General features: G+C 30.1%; 2 protein-coding genes across 7 annotated transcripts; one reads left to right on the plus strand and one right to left on the minus strand.

Moving 5' to 3' along the window:
• The first annotated feature begins 12273 nt into the window (after nt 1–12273).
• On the plus strand, nt 12274–15909 carry LOC103492130 (uncharacterized). Of its 2 annotated transcripts, none has more exons than XM_008452359.3 (4): nt 12274–12433; nt 12971–14185; nt 14264–15302; nt 15485–15909. In XM_008452359.3, exons 2-4 carry the CDS (start codon nt 12971–12973, stop codon nt 15733–15735), a joined length of 2505 nt encoding a protein of 834 aa, XP_008450581.2. In that variant the 5' UTR covers nt 12274–12433; the 3' UTR covers nt 15736–15909. The 2 variants fall into 2 exon arrangements, with proteins under 2 accessions (XP_008450581.2, XP_050937188.1); XM_051081231.1 differs by having other exon boundaries at nt 12296–12433; nt 12733–14185.
• Nucleotides 15910–16053: 144 nt separating this feature from the next.
• Nucleotides 16054–20232, minus strand: LOC103492131 (protein DEHYDRATION-INDUCED 19 homolog 3). Of its 5 annotated transcripts, none has more exons than XM_017045492.2 (6): nt 20035–20229; nt 19864–19954; nt 18955–19097; nt 17584–17661; nt 16857–17113; nt 16054–16355 (listed from the first exon to the last, which is right to left on the minus strand). In XM_017045492.2, exons 2-6 carry the CDS (start codon nt 19943–19945, stop codon nt 16247–16249), a joined length of 669 nt encoding a protein of 222 aa, XP_016900981.1. In that variant the 5' UTR covers nt 19946–19954; nt 20035–20229; the 3' UTR covers nt 16054–16246. The 5 variants fall into 5 exon arrangements, with proteins under 5 accessions (XP_016900981.1, XP_050937189.1, XP_016900980.1 ...); XM_051081232.1 differs by having other exon boundaries at nt 18955–19109; XM_017045491.2 differs by having other exon boundaries at nt 18955–19112.
• Between the last annotated feature and the right edge of the window lie 1830 nt (nt 20233–22062).

Genomic DNA, 22062 nt, shown 5'->3' on the forward strand with positions numbered 1-22062 from the left:
TAAAAACGATTCTAACGATAATTACATTTGACATAATATTTCATCTAAAGAAAAACAAGCTCAAAATTTCTACTAACTTCTTAAAAATTTAGAGGGACAAAAAAATCTCGTTTAAATTAAATTATTTCTAACGATTTACTAAGCATTACAACATATGTTAATGATATGAAAACCCTAGGTTTATTTGAAAATTAGAAACACAGTTATTAAACCTTTAATATCTCAAATTCTAAAACTCATAAATGACGGATATGATAAGGAAATAACTTAAAGTAAAGGCATGTTTTTTAAATTAAAATAAAACAAATTACAAAGTTCAATTGATTTCATCATGTAGCATCAACCGACTTCAATTATAAACCTTCTTATCAATTTGTTGTTGCTCTAATCTCCTTAATTGAGTTCACTCCACTTCTTGAATGTGAGGATTCAATATTAAGTGTAGTTTTTTGGCTCTTGTACGAGTGATAATTGGTCTCAGAAGTAACACAAGTACATCCTAATTCATATCAATTAAACTTAATTATCGACCACATTTTACCCCTAAAACAAATTATATCGTTAAGACACATAAAATGAGAAAAAGAACCTAATTAAAAGATAGGAAGAAACCCATATTGATTTATTTTACACATCCCATTTGTTTAATTGCTTAGAAATTAAGCTTTTAACCCATATATATTTGATACTTTAATTTCTCTCTCTCATGATTAAGCCCACTTAAAATTTTCATTTGTAATTAAGAATGTCATGGCATGCATTACCTTTGGCCTTGGGAGATGCTTTTCAACAAGTATATGATAATACATATAATATAGAGAGGTTCTTTGCAATGGGAATAATATTTCATCAACTTTTCCCTTGTAAATTTAATCACAAATTAACTTTATGTATAGATATGGGAAAAATAATGAACATGAGAAGAAGACCTTTCCATAAGCTCGAGGTTTAGCTACAAACAAATCACAACCACAAGAGTTATATAATTGAAGAAAAATTGATCGACCGAAAGTTGTTGAGGCTTTCGATCAAACCAAATAATAGTTTCGTTCCTACACCAATCCAGTAATATTAGCATAGTAACGAATTGAACCACAGAGAGATGATTGATTTTTTTTCTAAAAGAACTATTTGTTGTAACGTAACCAATTTGATTTAACCAATTACATTATTGTCGGCATGAGTATAACTCAACTGATCTAATGCTTATAACATATATACATTGCAAAGTCATGTATTTTAGATTCTTCCCCACATCCCACGTATTATTAAAATAAACATTAATTAATTTATTAAGTAGGCGTGGATATAACAAAATGATTCTATGCTTTATATATCGATAAACAATTATGATTACTGGTTTCATTAGATATCTATTAGAGGTAACAAATTAAAACACATAAATATCAATAATAAAAAATCACGATAAATGTAGTTCACAGATATTAATTTTGTGGTAGAGCAAAATTGATTCAAACGTTTGAAAGTGAGACTTAGTACGTCATAACTTATCATGAACACTAAATGCCAAAATGAACTTAACTTAGTAGTAATTGATATAATCTATTCTTGATATGAAAGGTTCGATCAACATCCTCATAATAATATGTAATAATATTATTTAGATATAATTTTTTCGCAATGTATATAGTTTTGGTTTTTTTTTTCCAAAATTAATTAATCTCTAGTCTTAGCCTCTAAAAATAACGTTATTTAAACCACTTAGAAGATTTTCATGATGAGTTAAAGATTCACATACAATAAAATTATATATGTGTGTATGTGTATATATATAAACTCACCTTTGTGTATGATATAATGATTCAATTTGTCAAACACATATGAAAAGGTATAATCATCTTTGCAATTATTTAGTAAATCTTTTATGGGTAATTTTTGTAAGAAATTAAATATAAGAAAAATAAAGGGTAAAAGTTTTAATTGGTGGTCCTAATTAAAATCTAAGGAAGAAACAAATGAAAAATTAAAGAATCACCTCAATAATTAGACCTAGTGCTCAACTCTCATTCTTATTTCTTCTTTTAATTAGTTTTATATCTAAGTTCTTGTTTCATATTTGGATTCATCAATGGTTAAGTTTATTTTATTTGGTCACCCCAACTTTTAAAACATTGCCTTATTCATTAAGTTTAAAAAACATAATACTATAAAAATAAATAATATTAAAATTTTGGGTCTAGCTTTCGTTTAGTTTACAAATTTCAAAAAATCGTTACATTGTTGTTTTTTGTATTTTCAGTTTAATTTTAATTCAGTCTCCAAATTTCAAGGTTTGATTGCAATTATTTAGTTAAAAATCACTTTTTAACTTTTTGAAATTAAAAGACTAAATTAAAATGAAACTCAAAACTTAAAAACTAAATGATATCTACTGATTAATTGAAATTAGACCAAAGATCGAGAACTATGCGTTTTTGTTCAATTTCTTCAATACCTTTTAAAAAAAAAGAACCAACCAATCTATGTTGTTAATAAATAAACTATAATCAAACAAATATAAATTCAAACATGATGAGTCAACATAATTATAATTATAATAATAATAATAATAATTTAAAATGAGCACAAAAAGTAAAAACAAATAGAAAATAAATAAACAAACTTAAAGGGGTATTAAGGTCAATTACAAAACCAAGCTTCCCTCCAAGCTGAGTGTTCAAAAACGCGCGACTTTTGGTTCGGAACCAAACCAGACAGGTTCGGTAACCGTAATTTATTTATTTTCATATATATATATATATATTTTTTTTTTAAAAAAAAAAAAAAAAAAAAAAAAATTCATGTGGGCCCTGAGCATAAATTACGATTCCGGCCGGCAAAGGTAAGTCTAGAGGAAGAAGATGTAAGAGCCGCCGCCGCAGCCGCCCCCCGCCGGCCGGCCGGCCTATGAAAATGTTTCGAAAAGCTTCCCTATTCAAGAATTCTCATAATAACACCCATTGTTCTTTTCTTTTCTAATACACACCTCGATGCTTTTGAAGTAATAAAAGCAAAAATGTTGTTAGAAAATCGCTAAAAAAACTATTTCCAAAATAAAATAAATTAAATAATGGAGGGATGGATTAATTTAGGGTTTAATTAAAAAGGATTAATATGGCAGTTTCAATTAAGAAAGCTTAATTAGATATTTATTTGGCGCTATCCATGAACAATAACTTTTAACTTTATTAGATCCCATCATGCCAAATTAATAACTTTTTTGACCAATTAAAATATATATTCTATATTCTATACCTCACTCATTTTTCTAAAAGGGAAAAAAGTTATATAGAAAATAATAATAATAATAATAATAATAATTTCAATTATATATTTTGTTAAGGATATAATTTCTTATCTACTAATCAAATAATTGTGCTTAATTAAGAAAATGCATGCACCCTAATAATTAATATAAAATTTTGATCATTTTATATCAATATTATTATTCAAAGTTTCTTTTTTCTTCCTTAATATATATATATATATATATATATATATATATATATATATATATGAAAATTTTAAAATGAGTACTTTTACAAAGGGAAATTAATTAATTTAGGTTGTGGGTGAAGCCTTCTTTTGGGTGTGGTTAAGATTAAGATGAGAACACCCTTAGCTTCTCTTCTTCCTTTCCATAATAAGAAAAAAAACTTGATAACTAAAGCCATTGGTAGGGCACTCTACCCTTAATTAAATTAATTAATTAGAGGATACACCTTTTAATTTTTCCTTTTATTTTATATATAAAAGGCACATACCCCATATGCTTAGAAAAGGTAGTTTAATTTTTGAGAAACCCTACCCTCAAAAGTGTAGGACATACTACCCTAAATTCTTAATTAATTAAAATGCTAAAGGTATTGTCCAAGACTTTTGAGAGACATACAGATTCTTTGTTATATATTAATGTGTGTGGACATTGAGAAATAATAAGATTGTGTGTGTTGAGGGAAAAAAATTTGCCTTTATATAAACAATTTTTATTTTTATTTTTATTATTATACAATCAATTACTACCTCTTTTTTTTATATATATATATATATATATATATATATCAAGAAGGGTTTAATTTGCTATTACTTTTAAGTTTGGTACCTAAAGAGAAAGAGGATTTATGGTAATGTGATTTGATGTAACATATGATAACTATATATTATATATTTGATAAAGTTAGAAAATGTAAAGAGAGTTTAGATTATGAAAGAATGGAAGTTGAGAGAGAGACTTGTAATTGAAGGGTATTAGTAATTAGTTGATTATGGTTGAAAATTTAAGAGTTTGTTTATTGAAAGAGTTGGGTTAGCAAAATTCCATAACATATATTGCTACCCAATAATGGCTGGTCTAGCTACCTTTGACCAACCCAATTTAATGATTTATTCACACACACAAGCATATATATATATATATATATATATATATATATATATATATATATATATATATATATATATATATATATATATCTTTTTCTTTTTACTAAAATATAATATTGTTTTGGTCCCCTAGATTCCATTTTATTTTAATCAAATTAAATAGAGAAGACGTAAATGTTTGTTCTAATAGATTTGATATCTTATATTTGTGGTATGAATCCCACCGAAAGTATATGTATCTCTTCGTTAGTAACTACTTCAATGTAAATAGTTTTAATGGACCAAGTTAAAGGGATAGATGTGTGTGATTGTCCTTTCAACATGTCTATGTACCATTAGATATAATGATATATAATACTCATGGTTTTCGATTAAACCTATACTCGAAAGGACAGAAAAAAAATTCATTATATGTAAACACACTTCGACATTTTCATAGTATTGTAACGTGGAATGAGAGCTGTAATTATGTGTTCAAAATAATATCTTTACAACATAAGACCTACATGAAAGAATAGATGTATGATTGTTTGTCCAAATATACTTTCATAGTTATTAAATTTTTACATTTCATATTTATGGTCTCGACCACACTTATATACACGAAAGAAAACATCACTACTTCAATATATATGAATAGTTTAAAATAAAAGGGTTAAATACTAATCACATTCGATATGAATTATCTTTAACTTTTTTTTTTTATTTTTAAAAATAAATGTTGATATATATATAATAATGTTAAAAAAAAAAAAAAAAAAGGCATATGATGGCATATGTTGTGGTTTATGAAGGTCAATTATGGCTAATTTCTTTTACATATTCATCACACCTTTACTATTCACACATAGATTAGGGTTGTCTTCATCTTTACCACCATCCAAAATCCTACTTTTTTCTTTCTTTCATTACTTATTAACCCAAATTAAAACCCTTTGCTTTTCACTTTGGTAACCCAACATATTATAAAACCCATTTTTAACAAAGTGCTTTAGGTATGGATTATATTACCATGCATATACATCTATCCATCTAATATAATAGGAATTTCATTCTATTAACAAGTGTTTTGGATGCTCATTATCTCTCTTATTTCCTTATTATATTCTTCCAATACTTTGGATAAATCAAAGCAAGAAAATGATCATTTGGGCCAAGAGATTTTCAAGGGCTTGAATTAGTGTTGTTTAAGGCCCTTTGACACTTAAGAATTTTCAACAATTGGGTTTTAGCTTTCTATTGAAGATTTTGGTTCCACATTGGTCCATAATTTGTTTAATTAATTAATAGCATTCTCATCAATTTGATACTTTTTTAGTTCATCAAAATAAAGACATTATTTCAATGAAAAACTAATAATGTATAGATGATGGTATATGCTATGCCTATTTTCTCTATGTGGACCTTATAGGGGTGGGAATAGTCTTAGATATCATCCCAATACTATAGGCATAAATGAGATGGATTATCAAGTGTTGCACATATTGATCGTGATACCCATGCAATGTCCTAGCTAATGCATTGAAAATATATGTTAAAGAAGTAATCTTGTTATACATCATGTACAAAAATTAGTTTTGAATATGCATTTAAATGTTTGAATTCGTTATTTGGTGTAATTTTTGAAACCATTGGATAATTTAAAATTGATCTTTAAATACGAATATGTAGGACGACTTTAATTAATTTAAGGATATATTTAAGAGTGGTTTTTAAATTATTTAAATTATTTTCACTAATCATTCTCTAATGTTTGATTTTACACTTTTCACGTGATAGAAAATGCTTTTAATCGATACTTACAAATGAATAATATATTTGTTTTGAAATGTTTTTGAAAACAATAAAAGATATTTTTAACTATTTCAAATTCTTCCATGACGTTGAATTGTACATTTTAATTAAAGGCCTTCTAAGTTATATACCTCGATTTTCTTTTTGTGTTTTTCATCATTAATATTATACAAATCAATTAATCAACGATCTTGATTTTTCTCAATAAAATTGCATAGGTGAATGTTTGATGATTATTATTACCTATATTAAAAATTCCAAAATCTAAAATTGAGATCAATTTAGGGTGATTGAATCTCCACCAATAAAAACCAAAAGTTTGATCCAAAATTTAAAAAGAAAAGTATATGATAAATCTTTCTTGAGTTGGGACCTACAATAATTAGGGCAGGAAGTCCCTATTTTAGTTGATGGGATGAGAAAAATTTTTTCCTTCTACTTTGCATATAATTTTGGAACAATTAGGACACCCTCCTCCTCCAACCAAAAGCTACTACTCATTAAATATGCTTTAATTTAATTCATTTTTCAATTCTAATTACATGTAGAAAATAACAAATAATTTTCTCAATTTTTGATTAATTAACTTAAAACTCAACAAATTTATTACAATTAAGTAGCTAGCTATCATATATATAACACCTAAATTATTAGATCATTGGATATGTATCATTGAAGGAAATCAAATGATATAGACTCCAACTTGCTTTTTATGATGAGACGATGTTGCTTCACTTTGAATTTTAACATCGATTATTGCTATATATCGATACCAATGTCTATGGAAAGATGCAAGTCGAGAGGATGTTCATTAATATTGTACGAGATTACACACCTAATTACATAGTTTATTAATTAAACAACATATCAATTACGTGGTTTTTTTATCGGCATAAATCGATGCATGGTTATAATAACATTATATATGGATGCATTATTATTACTCGTAGTTTGGAAATGATATATATCCTTCATTATTATTATTATTATCAACATCAAAGTGGGTAAAGTAGAATAAATAATAAAAGCTCAATTGTATGCTTAATAATCCGTAGTTGCTTGAAATAAATATTTAGGTCACTAATGTTAATAAGAGATGCATGCATGGAAATACGTGAATAGTAACTTATTAATGTTACATTCTGTTGTTGAATGTAATGGCACCAAAGTTGATAGGCAAATGGATGCATGATAGATCAGAAAACCGTGTTAACCGATCAAATCGAAATTGTTGGTTAGAAAACAAGATGGTTAGTCAGGGTCGGTTTCAAAAAGTTTTAAATCGAGAATTTCTAAAAAGTATTTCCAAGTGTTCCGACCGATCGACCCTCAGTTTGAACATTTACTAATCCAATTATGGTAGGTTCGGTGGCAATTTTGTCAAAAAACCAACACCGATCGACCGATGATCACTACGGATTTGGAATGGGTTATTTTTAGTAAATGGACAATGGTACCCCTAAGTATAAATGTCCAAAAGGAAACCGGGTTTGTGTTATAATTTTTGACCCGGCCCATGGAATTGGGTGGGCATCACGTGCTGCCCTTGCTGTCGAAATAAGACAGATTGATGCCGGTTTATTGTTACCTACATCCATCACTACGCTACAAGAAATGCATTTATCCGTCCACGTGTAGGTAATATTAACTTTGAGGGTGGTGATTTAATATTGAAAAGAGTGCATTAATTTTAAAGATGGGTAGGCGTGTATTTTAATAAAGCTAGAATCAAAGGTACAGCTAAACAAAACTATTACTCTAAAACCCATAATTCTAAAATCAACACAATAATATTATTATTAATAATATAAAAAGTTATGCTATTCAATTCAATAATATTCATATACCTACCTACAATTATAATATATATGTATGTATGTATGTATGTATGTATCTTCTCTAAATCTATATATTAATATCATTTCGTATTTAGGTTACTCTACTTCTTTTTTTCTTGAAAAATGTCTAACAAATCCCTAAGCTTTTTAATATTTTATTTCATTCTTTTTCTTTTAATTTTGTTTCAAAATTTTAGAGGTCAATATTCTATCTAGTTTGTTAGTTTCTTTTTATTTTTCGTTTTTGAAATTAAGTTGATTTGTATCTTCCTCAAACATAATGGTTAAATTTTTAGTCAAATTTAGAAAACAAACATAACTTTTCGAATGTATACTACTTTGTTTTTTAGTTTTTCGAAATTTTGCTTGAATTTTTTTAAAATCATTGATATAATGTAAATAAGAAAAAAAAATTCGGATATGAAAGTAGTGTTTATGAGCTTGATTTAAAAAAATAAAAACAAAAAAAATGTTGCCAAATGAGATTTTTTTGTTTTAAAAAAAAGTTATGTCTATTTTCTTTCCGTTTCTTACATGATTTGCATAATTTTATTAATTACAATGGTCGAATTCTTTGTTAAATTCTAATAACAAAATATAAAATTTTTAAAAAAAACTTTTTGTTTAATTTTTCAAATTTGACTTGGTTTCTTAAGATATCGATAAAAAGGAGGTACCGAGGAAGAAATTTAATAAACTTAATTTTAAAAACAAAAACAAAAAATCAAATAAATTTAAATTTGTATTGGTTGCAAAATTCATAGTAAATCATTCAATAAGAGGAGGAAGTATTTTATAAGTTTATAGTAAAAAAAAGAAAGAACCTACCTAAACCAAATATCTATTTGAATTTGAATTTGAACTTTATAACCAATTTTTTTGAGAAATAAAAAACTATTTTTAATGTAAAATTAGTCTCATATAATAATAATTTTGCAAATACTTCTACGTAAAAGTAGATAACAAAAAGAAATTAAAAATAAAATTAATGTTACGATAATTAAGTTTTGTTCTCAAAAATCAAATGGTTAAAAAAAAAACGATCTTTTTTCGTATTATTTTTTTTAGTTTGCAACATTAAGGATGGATCGATCTTATAACATCTTTATTAAAGGTAATATCAGTACCTTAACTAATATGTTCAAATTTTAAGTTAATTTTACGTTACCTTCTTGAATTTTTAAGTTGTACGTGTTTACTATATTCCATAAATTTTAAAAAATATATCACATCTTTTCCATTGATATCGTGGGTTTTGGTGTGGATATTAGTTTGAAACATCTAACCCTTTAAAATTAAATGAATAACGTTATGGTTAGTTAGTGAAGTATATACCTCTCTACTAATTAAATTAGATATCATAGAGTATTAGAGTTGATATAAAAAATAAATACACCCATACATATATCAATCAAATGGTTCATGACTACATGTAGAGTAGAGAAAGTTAAATATAAAATTTTGGTTGATGATATATATCTTAACAACGTCGTTTGAGCATTTCTCGATGGTTCAATGACGATATTTGGATTATGGATGTGACTCATTTCTATTCTATTCAAGAATTGGAATCAAATTGTTCATGTGTTTGCTAATTTTCATCTGTATCTTGGTTTTTGCTTTCTAATTTCTTCATTCTTTTTTAGTTTCTAGTTGTAATCTTAAGGTAAGAAACTTGTTCAACCTTTCAAGATATTAGTAGACTTTCTTTTATGTTGATGAATTGTTTCGAGTAAAATAGGAAAAAAAAAACTCATGTTTTTAACTTACATATATATATATATATTTATATATATAGTATTAAATTTTCTATCAACATTATTTTCATATTTCTCATCAATATTCCTACGTTTTCAAAGATTCATTATGAACGTATATGAGATATGAATCGATATTTCAGTTGTATTTTGTAGAAACATCCATAAAACATAAAAAAAAAAATGTCACTAAATGTAATTAATTATAATATATAAATATAACATGCATGTTAACTTTGTTTAAAAGTAATAAAATGTTTATTTATTAATTTAAATTTTTCGTCGACATGTCAATATTTTTCATATTTTTATGGGTTCGATGTCAACATGAAGGATGAATCACGATATCTTTATTATATCGTAAAACATTCACGAAATGTAAAAAATAAACAACAATATGTTACTAATGTATTTTAATATAACTAATAGACACGTTAACTTGTTTAAAAATCATGAAATGTTTATTTATTAATTTAAATTTATTTTCTAAATTTTTATAATCTGTCTAGAAATATCCATCAATAACGATATTTTATCTATATTTCCATCAAAATTTTCGTAAAGTTAATACTTTGATATTTTCATCAACATGTATTTTAAACCTTCGTTACGAAACCTATTTTCTAATTCCTAAGAACAAAAATTTATCCTAATTTTTTTTTTACAGATTACTAATTCACAGGCACCTTTATGATCATCAACTTTGTTCTCACGTAAGAGCACTACCCCATTTTTATAACATGCATACTGCGTTAGGGTTGATCATATATTCCTCTTTTTTTTTTTTTTCACGGTTTGTTGTATTTTTGGGTGATAAAAAATGGAGACTATATTAGAGATGATAATCATGTTAGGTCTATCGGCTACACATGACCATCCCTAAAGTAAAAACGTTACAAAATGCATGTTTTTTTTTCTTGTTTTTCTCATAACTTGTTAATTTTTTTTATTGCGATAGAGATGATCATGTGTTAGAGCTAAAATAATGCAGTAATTAGAAAATGAGTGTTTGCAAAAATAGCAAAAAATTATATAATAACAGGACCATATCACTGCAATTTTCTAAATTGCAAAAGTGAAAATTTTAAAAGCGGATAGCCGGATAGCCCTCTAATAGTCTTCTAATAACTTTTAGGTGTATCTAATTACTTATCATATTTGCAATATGCAAAAAAGAGGTATTATAGACTGCTTTTTTCTAAATATTTTGTCATATGATGCAATAAACGAATAATAAATTTGTGTAAGGGTTCGAAAAAACATAAATGGTAAAAATTATTTGATTATAATTTGGGTGTGAGCTGGAATTCAATATTCCCACAATTGGAATATAAAATGAAATTTTGGTGAGCAAAGAACTCATTTTGGGTAAGGTCATGCGTTTAATATACTTTGAGGAGTTAAATACTTTTACTATACTTTTAAAAGAATTAACATTTACATCCTTTTTCCTTTTCTATAACTATTTATTAAATATTTTTTTAACTTAAACTTAATTAGTATTGTTATTTGAATAATAAAATAAATTACAAACATAACAATATAATTCATATAGTACTTAATTAGACTAAACAATTCATATTCGTACCTCCGCCTAAGGTTTGAAGTTCAAATGGTCACATATTTCATATTCAATATAAAAGAAGAGATTTTGAAATGAAATTCGAAAATTTAATATCTAAATAAACATATTTCAACTGTTATTGAATATATACTCATTCTCTCCAAAGTCATGACTTCAAATCTTCATACCCACATGCAACATAGTTTTATGCTCGAAAGCTATATAACAATGGAATACATTAACAAGAGATGTAAGAAAATCACTCTATACGTTTTTTCTTTTTGTTTGTTTGTTTTTTAAATTCAACGATTCTGATCGAAATTATGTCTTAGCTAGGTTTTTTTTCTCAAGTACAACAATTGTGGGAATGAAATGTCTCATGTAATTACCGTTGAGTTAAGCTTATTTTAGCTGTACATCCTCAAGTTTGCCCAAATTTCAAATTTATATTCTCAAATTTTTGTAAATACATACAATCATAATTGGACAACGTTTAAATGGAAGCATTCATCACACAATACACTAAATTTGAGAAAGAAAATGGACGGTTACAACAGTTTCAGTATTTCATTTAACCCCTCGTCTTACTGAATTCAATTTGTTGCTTCTATATACGAACACGACAAATTCACTTACCAAAAAACGACATTTTCAACCCGCGAATCGAGAAAATAAAACCGACTATTTGGTCATATTATTTGACATACATGTTATGGTAAGTACAAAATTTGAGAAGAAAAAAAAGAAAAAGAGCAACTTTATTAAATTTTCTCAATCAAATTCATATATTGTTCTTCATTTCGGTGAGTTTTAAATTAAATTCCAAAAATGGTAATTTGCGAAAAGCAAAAGAAAAGGAAAAGGGAGGGTATTTTGGTAATTTAGGAAAGAGAAAGAACAGCCAAGGGGGTGACCCTCTCGTCGTATAATAAGAAGAGCCCTCAAAGCTTACTCTCTCACTGTATAATTAATATTTTTGAAAGAAAAAAAATACGATTTTTTTCAAAAAGAAAAAGGAAAAAAAAATATTTTTGGGAAATCGGAAGACGTTTTCCAATTGTCCGTGGTGTTTCCTGGTGCTTTATTCCTCCTCTCAGGTACCCATCTCTCTTTCTCTCTCATCTTCGTTTTTTTTTCCGATTTTCTCTCTCTAGGTATGAATTGAAATCTTCCTTTTCGTTTATGGGTATGTGTAGGATGTTTATGGGTATCTTAAATCTTTGAATTTTCAATCAATTTTGCTGTTTTTGTTTGTTTTTATGATGAAATTTTGTCAATGGGATGAGACCCTTTAGTTAATTTTTGGGAGAAATTGTTGTTGGGTGTTGATTATAGTTCAAAGTGAGAATGAATTTTTTGTTTTGTTTTGTTTTTGTTTCAATGTTGTTTTGTTCAGGAATGAAGCAGATCGAGTATGGGGAATCGTTTATAGTTAATGGGGTTGTTTAAATTTCCATATGCAAAATTGGGTGTTTGGCCATTTGATGTGGGAATCATCGAGGGATTGTCAATTTAAGTTTCTCTGTTCGATTTGATTAGGTTTAAATGTTGAAGGGTTGGTTTTGTTGAGGAATTTTGATTGTTGTGATTGTGTTTTTGTGTGGACTGAAATTTGTTTTATGTGCGAGGAACAGATGGTAAGGGGAAGGAGAGTCAGTAGTAGGAAAAATTTCAAGAAGAAATTTCGACAAAAAGATAAGGGTTCTGATGATTCCGACGAGGATTATGTTGTCTCCAGTGATGACAATGGAGTTTCTGAGCGTTCTGATGAGGATTATTGTTCCTCTTTAGATGAAAATGCCTCTGGAGAGGATAATTATGCTGTGGAGGAAGACTTGGAGGAGCAGCAGCCAAAGAAGGTGAGGAAAAGGGTCGGACCAAAGGCTAGGAATGCTTTACATTCACATGAAGCGAGGAAGAAAAATGGAGAAAAGAGGCGAAGATTTAGTTGTCAAGAAGAAGAGGATGGTGGGGATGAGGATGATGAGGATTATAGTGTAGATAATGATAATGACTATGAAGAGGAGGAGGAGGAGGAAGAAGAGGAAGAGGAAGATGTTGATGTTGATGAGGAGGACGAGGACGAGGACTTTTTGCTGGAAGAAGAAGATTTTTCAGATGAGGAAGAACCGGTTGTTAGAAAGAAACGAACCAATATGAAACGGGGCCGAATTGGGTTGCGAAAAAATAATGTTGGCAAAGTTTGCAAAAAGAGGAAGCCAAAGGCTGCAAAGAAACCTTCAAGGAATAAACGGAGAAAGAAGAATGGCCCACAGACTGTACGAAACTCCGATGATGATGATGATGATTTTTCCGACAATTACCCTACGACGAAGGTTACGAGAAGGAAAAGGCCAGTTTCAAAGCGGAAAAGATATGTCGTACAATCAGATTTAGATACCCTCCTTTCTGGGTCATCAGATTATGAATATACCATCTCTGAAGAAGAGAGAGAGCAGGTGAGAGAAGCTGAGAGGTTGTGTGGTCAATTGAGAAATCGAATAAGGACTGTACCTTCACCCCCAAGGATTGAGGATGCTGATCTATGTCAACAGAGAAAAACTCGACCTCCTGTTAGGAAGGGCAAAGAGAAAGTGGAGGCAATCAAGGCTGAGGTGATAAAGCAAGTATGTGGGATATGCCTATCGGAAGAAGATAAGCGGAGAGTTCGGGGAACACTTAATTGTTGTTCCCACTTCTTTTGTTTCTCTTGTATTATGGAGTGGGCAAAGGTTGAATCACGATGTCCTTTGTGCAAGCAGAGGTTTCAGACAATCAGTAAACCTGGAAGATCTACAGCTGGAATTGACTTAAGAGAAGTTGTCGTACAGGTTCCCGAGCGTGATCAGGTATACTCATAGTTTGCTTCTTGTTCTTATTTTCTTGCCTGTCGCTTCTTTAAATTTCTTATATTTTGCATCCTTCAGGTTTATCAACCATCTGAGGAAGAATTGAGGAGTTATCTCGATCCCTACGAGAATGTTATCTGTATCGAGTGTCATGAAGGGGGGGATGATAATCTTATGTTACTATGTGATCTTTGTGACTCACCGGCACACACCTATTGTGTCGGTCTTGGTAGAGAAGTACCAGAAGGAAATTGGTATTGTGCCGATTGTAGAACCATCGCTCTAGGATCATCAAGTCCACAGCCTTCAAGTCGACTGTCTGAACGAAGAACCACCAACAATTTGTTTAACAGAATGCTCCCAGTTGCAAATCGGGATGGTTTAGACTTGAACTCTGTATCCTCACCTCGTACCCCATATGTTCAAGGATTTCCAAACATTCCATCACCTCGATTACCTGTGGAAGTGCAATCAACTTCTCCCATGTCTCAAGCAGGCGCACCAACTTTAACGAGGAGACGAATTCTTCGGTTGCACATCAATAACATGCGTTCTTCAAGTCAAATGGGTTTAGTAACCAATAGAACGGATGGTGTTTCAGCTACTAACCCTTGTGGTGGAGGCACCTTAAGTCTGCAGACAGGTCAGAGTAGGGAATCAACAGCCGAACATATGAGAACACAAGAAATGGCAATACCGAGCCAAACTCTGTTTGGGGAAACCTTATTACATGACAGTCGCTCTCAATTGATGCAACATGGTTGTTTCCTGGAGCCTGAAACAAGTCATTTGCCTAGGCAAGCAATTCAAGATCCTCACCGTATCACGCTAACAGGTAGTAGGCCTAGCAGCAATGGAACAATTATGAACCCTTTGAGGGGATTAGCAGTTGAAAATACGATAACAGTTGATCGAACTTTGAATGGAGTGTTGAGATCCGAGCTTGCAACAGTGAATTCGCTACCAAACTTCGAGCAGATTCATCACTACAGCAATGCCATAAACACAGTGTCTGATAACGGTTCAGTAGACGAAAAAGATTATTGTGCAGCAAGAGAGCAACTACAACCAATTATCGATTGCCATTTGAAGAATTTATCCAGAGATATTGATCTAGGTATGTTCATACTTTCAGCTGACATTTTACCTTTAGTTCACAGTTTAGTTTCTTAGGCCAAGGACCATTGTAGAATTCAATCAAAATGGACATGATTCCTTGTTCTCAAACATCAACGTCATGGATGATTTAAAGTTAATTTTGTTGCTACTCGTAATTTCTTTGATCTTCTTCTGGTTCAGGTCAAAGCACAGCAGATGACATTGCAACTAAAGCAACAAGCACGATTTTACGCGCATGTGGATTTGAACACTCAATAAACAATGCATATAGATCGTCACCACCATCACAATGTTCCCACATTGAATTGGCAATAGGGGAAGGGCAACGAAGCCTAATAAAAGGCCTCTGCTTGCCTTGTTTTGACTTGTATGTTCGGGACGTAGTGAAGAAGATTACAGACGACGTATCATGGTTGAATCTTAGACTATAGGGATTGTTCAAAAAGCAGGCTGCTTTTTTCTATCCCATTAGTTTGAAGATTAAATTGTTGTTAACATGTCCATAGAATTGATTCACTGACATTTAAGTCATAGTTTTATTGTTCCAGTTACATGTCATTCCCAATTATTGAAATGAAGTTATTCAAGAAGTTACTTATTGCGAATTTAAGCTTCTAAAAGATTATTACTTTTCTTTTTTGTTTTTTTTCCCCTTTTTCTTTTTAATTTTCTTTTTTTTTTTTTTGGCGGGGGTACAAGGGAGTTTTAATTTCATTTTTCTCCCCCTCTGTCGCTTAAGCATGACCAAATTTAAAACAGGAAATGGAAGTCTTGTCATGCCTAAGAATTGGTGTTTTACAAACAACATAAATTACACTACACCTTATTTGACACTCTCATTGAAGCATACTAGTATTTTGAGAGCTACAAGCAAACCAAGGAGGGCCCTTTGTGAATTTTACATCCACTATTGCAGCAGCCAACTTTGATGTGTGCAATGACTCATAAATTATCATCAAGGATGGTCGACATTAACAGCCCTTGCACAAATGTGCATCGTTTTGTTTTCTCTTCCTTATCTTGTACGGACAAGGGCGACGACGGGATGCTCCTGCCACATAAAACCAAGACTTTAGGTTCATGAAATAAATCAATGTGATAATAGACATTAATGGAAAAGTATCTCAAGATGGCCTAGATTTTGGCATATGTACTTAATGTTCTGTTTCCATATCTTCTAAGGCTGGTCCTTGCACTAGCTTGCAGCATGTGCTCATTTCAACATAGCCTCATCCACATATTCTATTTCTAGTTCAAATCTTTTGACATCAATAATATCAACTAGACTGACAAGAGAACATTTATTCACTATGCTAGGGTTCTCTTTATTCACTATGCTAGGGATTGGGATTAAAGGAAAACGTATGTCAGCCTATGTTAAACTAATCTCATGTCAGTAAATATTTTATTAACAAAAAGAGTAGAAAAGAACTCCTTGCACGAACTTTTCACATTGAACACGATTGAACTTCCCATCAAAAGAGATGCTATCTTGTGCACGGACTTGTGAGAGTAACGGCATTGTTATAGTGGTAATATATCATTAACTTACCGTTCTACTGCTTTGTCTTGAGAATTACTCTTCACGGAGCTTGATTCAGCCAACAAGTGTGGTTGAACACTGCCATAGTCATCAGCCAACGGTAGAATAAATGATGAAAGTAATGGGTCAGGCGCAGCATTGGAGGAAGTAAATAAACATGAAGAACCCCCAAAAAGAGACTGCAAATTTCCATCTTGAAGCTCTTTCCTCAATAAAGAGAGTGTTGAGTGTGAACCACCTTTACGAGATTTTCTCTTACGCTGCACGTAACCACTAGTTAAGGAATCTAAACATGGCATTAATTTGCATCCTGCTTAAGTTACATATATAGCTTGAACAAACATAGAAACAAAGGAGCAGGGCAGGGGGAAGAATGATAATCCCTTGCAGAGAAAATTAAACAAAAATCACCGGTAAATATCAGAAAACAAACAAGTCTTTAACTTTTTCCCCTTTCTAAGAAAGAAAAGACAAAGAGTAAACTTCGCTGGCAATTTATATTAATATTTCACAGTCTAATAGAGGTTCCATTCTATTCTTGTAAAACTTAAACGGTTCCAATAGTAGTGACGCAAACAAGGGACTGATAGAATAAAGGTCTGGAATCAAGCTGATCCCCAAGGAACAAAACTATATGTAGAGCATGAGTACGAAAAAAAATCTCAATGAGAGCAATATCATACAATGGGAAAAATAAAGTATGAATCTAATTTTAACATGATAGATAGAAGGATATCTTGAAAATATTTCCATGCTGCAGGGATATATGCGCAACCATGTCAACTCCCACCCTCATTTCACAGACTGGACATACCTGCAGTTTAATAACATTTTCAATCTTAAAACTATTGTAGCCATCGACTTTAAGAATTGTGATTAATAAAATTATGCACTCCACCATGCACATTGAGGAATTTGCTCTTGGCTAAAATGAAGACATACTGAACAAGGAGATGAGTGATAACAGCACTGATATCAAAATTAAGTTTCCATGATTAATTGTGCATTGAAACAAAATCTATATCAAGTGGTTGAACCTAGATACATCTTCGGTCTCGGGATATATGATATACATCAAACATTGAAACCAAGATTACATTGGCTCCCAAGAACCAGAAAATTGTAGAGTAAAACAATTGGCTACAAGCGTGTGATGAGGACACTTTTAGTTCTCCAAAAGGAAACTTACAACTAGGGGTGAATGAGTAGAGGCCATTGATCAACCTGAGATACATGGAATTTGACACTTCATTTATTTTGATCGAAAACAGAGCTTGCAATAATATAGTGTGGGAAGGTGGGACTTAGGCGAATAAGACATCCTCCTGGATCATTAGGCTTAGAGAGTACAAAATACGCCCTCAGTAATATATTGCAGAGAAATAGAGTAGTTGGAAAATGTTTGATATACAACTCCCAGTACAGTTCGCATCATCCTCGCAATCCCATAAAATACTCTTGATATAAGCAAGTCAAACCACCAAATAAGTTAATCTAGGGTGCAATCCCCTGTAATACTCTTGCTTTATTCCTAAAGGGAGGACCATAGAGAATTGTTTGAGATATAATTCAAATAAGCATTCTTATTCCAAATATCTTCAAAAGTCAACAGCAAGGGAAATGGATAATACAATAATAGGTGATCTATTTCCTCCGTACTTTGTTTACATTGGAGATACTAATTTGGTCACCAGCAAGGGGGTTTTCTTATGAATTCTGTCACACGCGGTAGCACAACCAGAGCTGTCCTGATTACTAATTTACAAGTAAAGTTTCTCCATTTTTTTTATGTCCAATGGTGATCGGGAAAATTAATTCTTTTCTTATGTAATCTCTTTACTTCTCCTGGGAGGGCCCTATAAATTTGAGATATACAAGCTGTCTTCATATACTACAGAATCGGGGACTATATGAAGGGGAAAAAGGGGCTGTCTTCTAAGTTGGAAAAGAAAAGTGCAAAGCTCCATTTGAGTTTCTTTTTTTGTTTTCCCATTTTCTTTTTATAAGAACGTAAGGCGTGTGTTTATGCCAGACAAGGATTTTGAGAAGCTAAAACAAAATTAACTAAGGGAAATATGCCAATAAACTGTTTTGCAAGGATTCATACCCCATTCCTAGCCTCAATAGGATGCTCTTCATCAATGTGACAGCATAATCCGACTATATCAAGATATTCTGAGCAAAATGGGCATGGGAATTCCTCCCTTATATCGTCATCCCCTTCAAGTTCTTCAAACCCCATGAACATACCTGAATGTTGAGCTACTACAGAATCAGTCCAAAACTGAAGGTGAAGGCAAAAAAGGATACAGAGATAATAATTATAAAAAGGAGTAGAGAGATAAATAAAATCACTGACACATACAAAGGATGATGTATTACAAACTGAAGCAGCAGGTGATGTCATGGTTTACAGCAGAAAATGAGATGCACTGTGTCTTAATATCAAAATCTTAAAGTTCCACATAATGTGATCTTATTGACAATCAGTCTTGCTTAAATCATAAGGTACTTCTAGTTACACAAAGCATACACTACGAAGTATTTCTTGGTGCATCTTAAATATATAATAAATTTCTCGTGTTAAAAAGAAAAACCCAAAACAAACTTTTAGCACCCTACAGCCATTGTACAATTAAAAAGACAGACTCAAATTATGGAAAAAGTAGACGGCATGAAACAATCGACCTGTTTTCCATATCTCAATAAGGCAGGATCGAAATTCAAGTCTTTGATTTAATTCGCCACCTTCACCACACTTCAGCAAAATAATTATAATAAATTTAACACAAGCACAATCAGGATAACCTTAATTGTTTTAGCAATCGTCAACAGTTTATCCATTTATCCGAGACCAGAAAAAGAAGATTGAGGTAACGAAAAAACCAAAACAATGTATGGAAAAAGTTCATTTTTCAGAAAACTAATTAATAAAGTGGGGAGTTCCGAATCACTCCAAAGTAAGTAAAGCGGTGAAACAAATAAACAAAATTTTTAATAAATGAAAGAGATTCACCTAAACCAGATCGTGATAGAAGAGCAGATTGGTAACGCTTAGAAGCAGAAGAAAGACGAGCAGTCCACGAATCAGCATCCATAGCTCTTCCCTAGCAGAAAAAAAAAATTGGGTTTTCCAAGTTGAAGCTTCAATCTGCAGAAACTTTGAAGCAAGTTTGAAGAAGCTTACGATCCAAAACAGAGCAACAGCAAATTGAGAAACCAAAATGAAAACCCTAAAAAACAGATAAAATTAGGGAAAAGAAAGGAAAGTGATGATTTTGAGAAATGAGAGTGAGAGATGAGATGAACTGCGAACTGAAAAAATCGATTTTGGTTTTTTTCTCTCTCAAAGGTGAAATTCACAAACCAAAATGTGAAAGAGAAGAAAAATACTTAAATCACAACACAATATTTATATATCTTTATTGCTTCTTTATTATTTTTTTTTTTCATTTTCTTCTTATTCTCTTTTTTTCATTTCCAAAAATAAAAAATATATATTTAAAAAAAATTTCATTTTTGTCAAATCTTTTTTGTCAATTTTAAAAAATTAAAATGATTTATTCCTATGATAATTTAGGAGACATTTATATTTTTGCATTGAAAAATCCTTAGAGTTGCCAATATTTAGCTTTTAATTTATATTTAACTAAACTACACATTTTAAAATATTATTGAAGTCTAAATATTTTAAAAATAATGTAATAATAATTTAAATGATCTACGACATCGTATGAAATATTATTATCGATCTTCTATATACGTTTCAAAATATTATCGAAGTATAAAAATTTTAGAAATAATAATGGATAGTAATTTAGTCCACAAACTATTAAATTTGTAATAATTTAACCTCTAAATTATAATAAACAACCCTACGGTACTTTGAATTTCTTTGAACAATTTAGTCCTAATAGTAAAAATCAAATCAAAATTAAGTGTCAATTTTTATTACGTAACAACTTAATCTTTCGATCATCGATATGCATGAGCAACAAATTGGTTAAATAATAATGATATTTTTCATAATTCAATCTAATTAAATTGTTATAAATGATAATGTATACTATGATTATTTAGATAGTTCGACTTTTCATCGAAAGTAGTTCTCATAGAGTTATATGGAATGTCAATTGTAGTATTACATTTACAATACCTTTTTAAGAGAATTGAGGCATTTTGGAAACAAATAGTTTAGGCCAAATAGTTTTCCATATGACTATGAGCAATGATTAAAATTTGATTATTGATGTCAATATCGAGATTTGAATATTATAGATATATCGATAAATATTTCTGTAAGTCACGAATTTACAAATTTTATTTAGATGAAAATCAAAACCCTTCAATTTACGGATATATCAATATATGAACAGATATTTTCATAATCGACTAGAAGTAAGTTTTAGAAAGACACAACTGACATCTATATTTACCTGATGAACAAGGAATTTTGGATTTAAATCTAACTCAATGAACATTAAACTCACACCTCAAGATTAAAAGTATAATATTTTGAAACCTAATAATTAGAACTCTCAAACAAAACGTGTATTTTCTGGTCTGATTTTCTTTATTTTACCTTTTATTTTCGATCCCTTTCTTTTTGAGAAATGACATGAAAGCGCATTTCAAAAATCTTTTCAAAAAATATTTTGAAATAAAAAAGAAAATTGATATATTTTTGAAGAGTAATAATAATTGAAGTTGATATGATATATAGGAATAAAATATTATAAGAATAAAAGTTGAGGTTCCAAAATTTTCTTCTCATGTGACTGAAAGATCTTCAAACAATCCTAGAATCGATTCTCTTTGTCACACTTCTCTACTAAGACTAGTGTTTCTACCACGTGCATCACACGTCTACTTTTCTTTTTGATGTAACTAATTTAGTAATTACTTTTGAAATTTTGAAACTTTTAGTATAGCATATATTTGAAAAAAAAATATTATAATTATTATGAAAGTGAACCCTTAGTAATCAACTCGTGATATATCTTAATTATTAGATGAGTTCATTCTAATCCATTTTAAGGAATTTTTTAGTACATATAAACGGATTTACTAATTGTTTTGAACGTCATAATAATCTAATATGTTTAATTATAATAGCAACATCATCGTCGTTTGTTAATGAGATTCATCTAATACGTTTTAAACATTATAAGATATTATATATCTACTTAGCTCCACCTTCACATTCTTTTCGACT

The sequence above is a fragment of the Cucumis melo genome, chromosome 2 (genome assembly GCF_025177605.1).
Source record: "Cucumis melo cultivar AY chromosome 2, USDA_Cmelo_AY_1.0, whole genome shotgun sequence".
Classification (NCBI taxonomy): Eukaryota; Viridiplantae; Streptophyta; class Magnoliopsida; order Cucurbitales; family Cucurbitaceae; genus Cucumis; species Cucumis melo.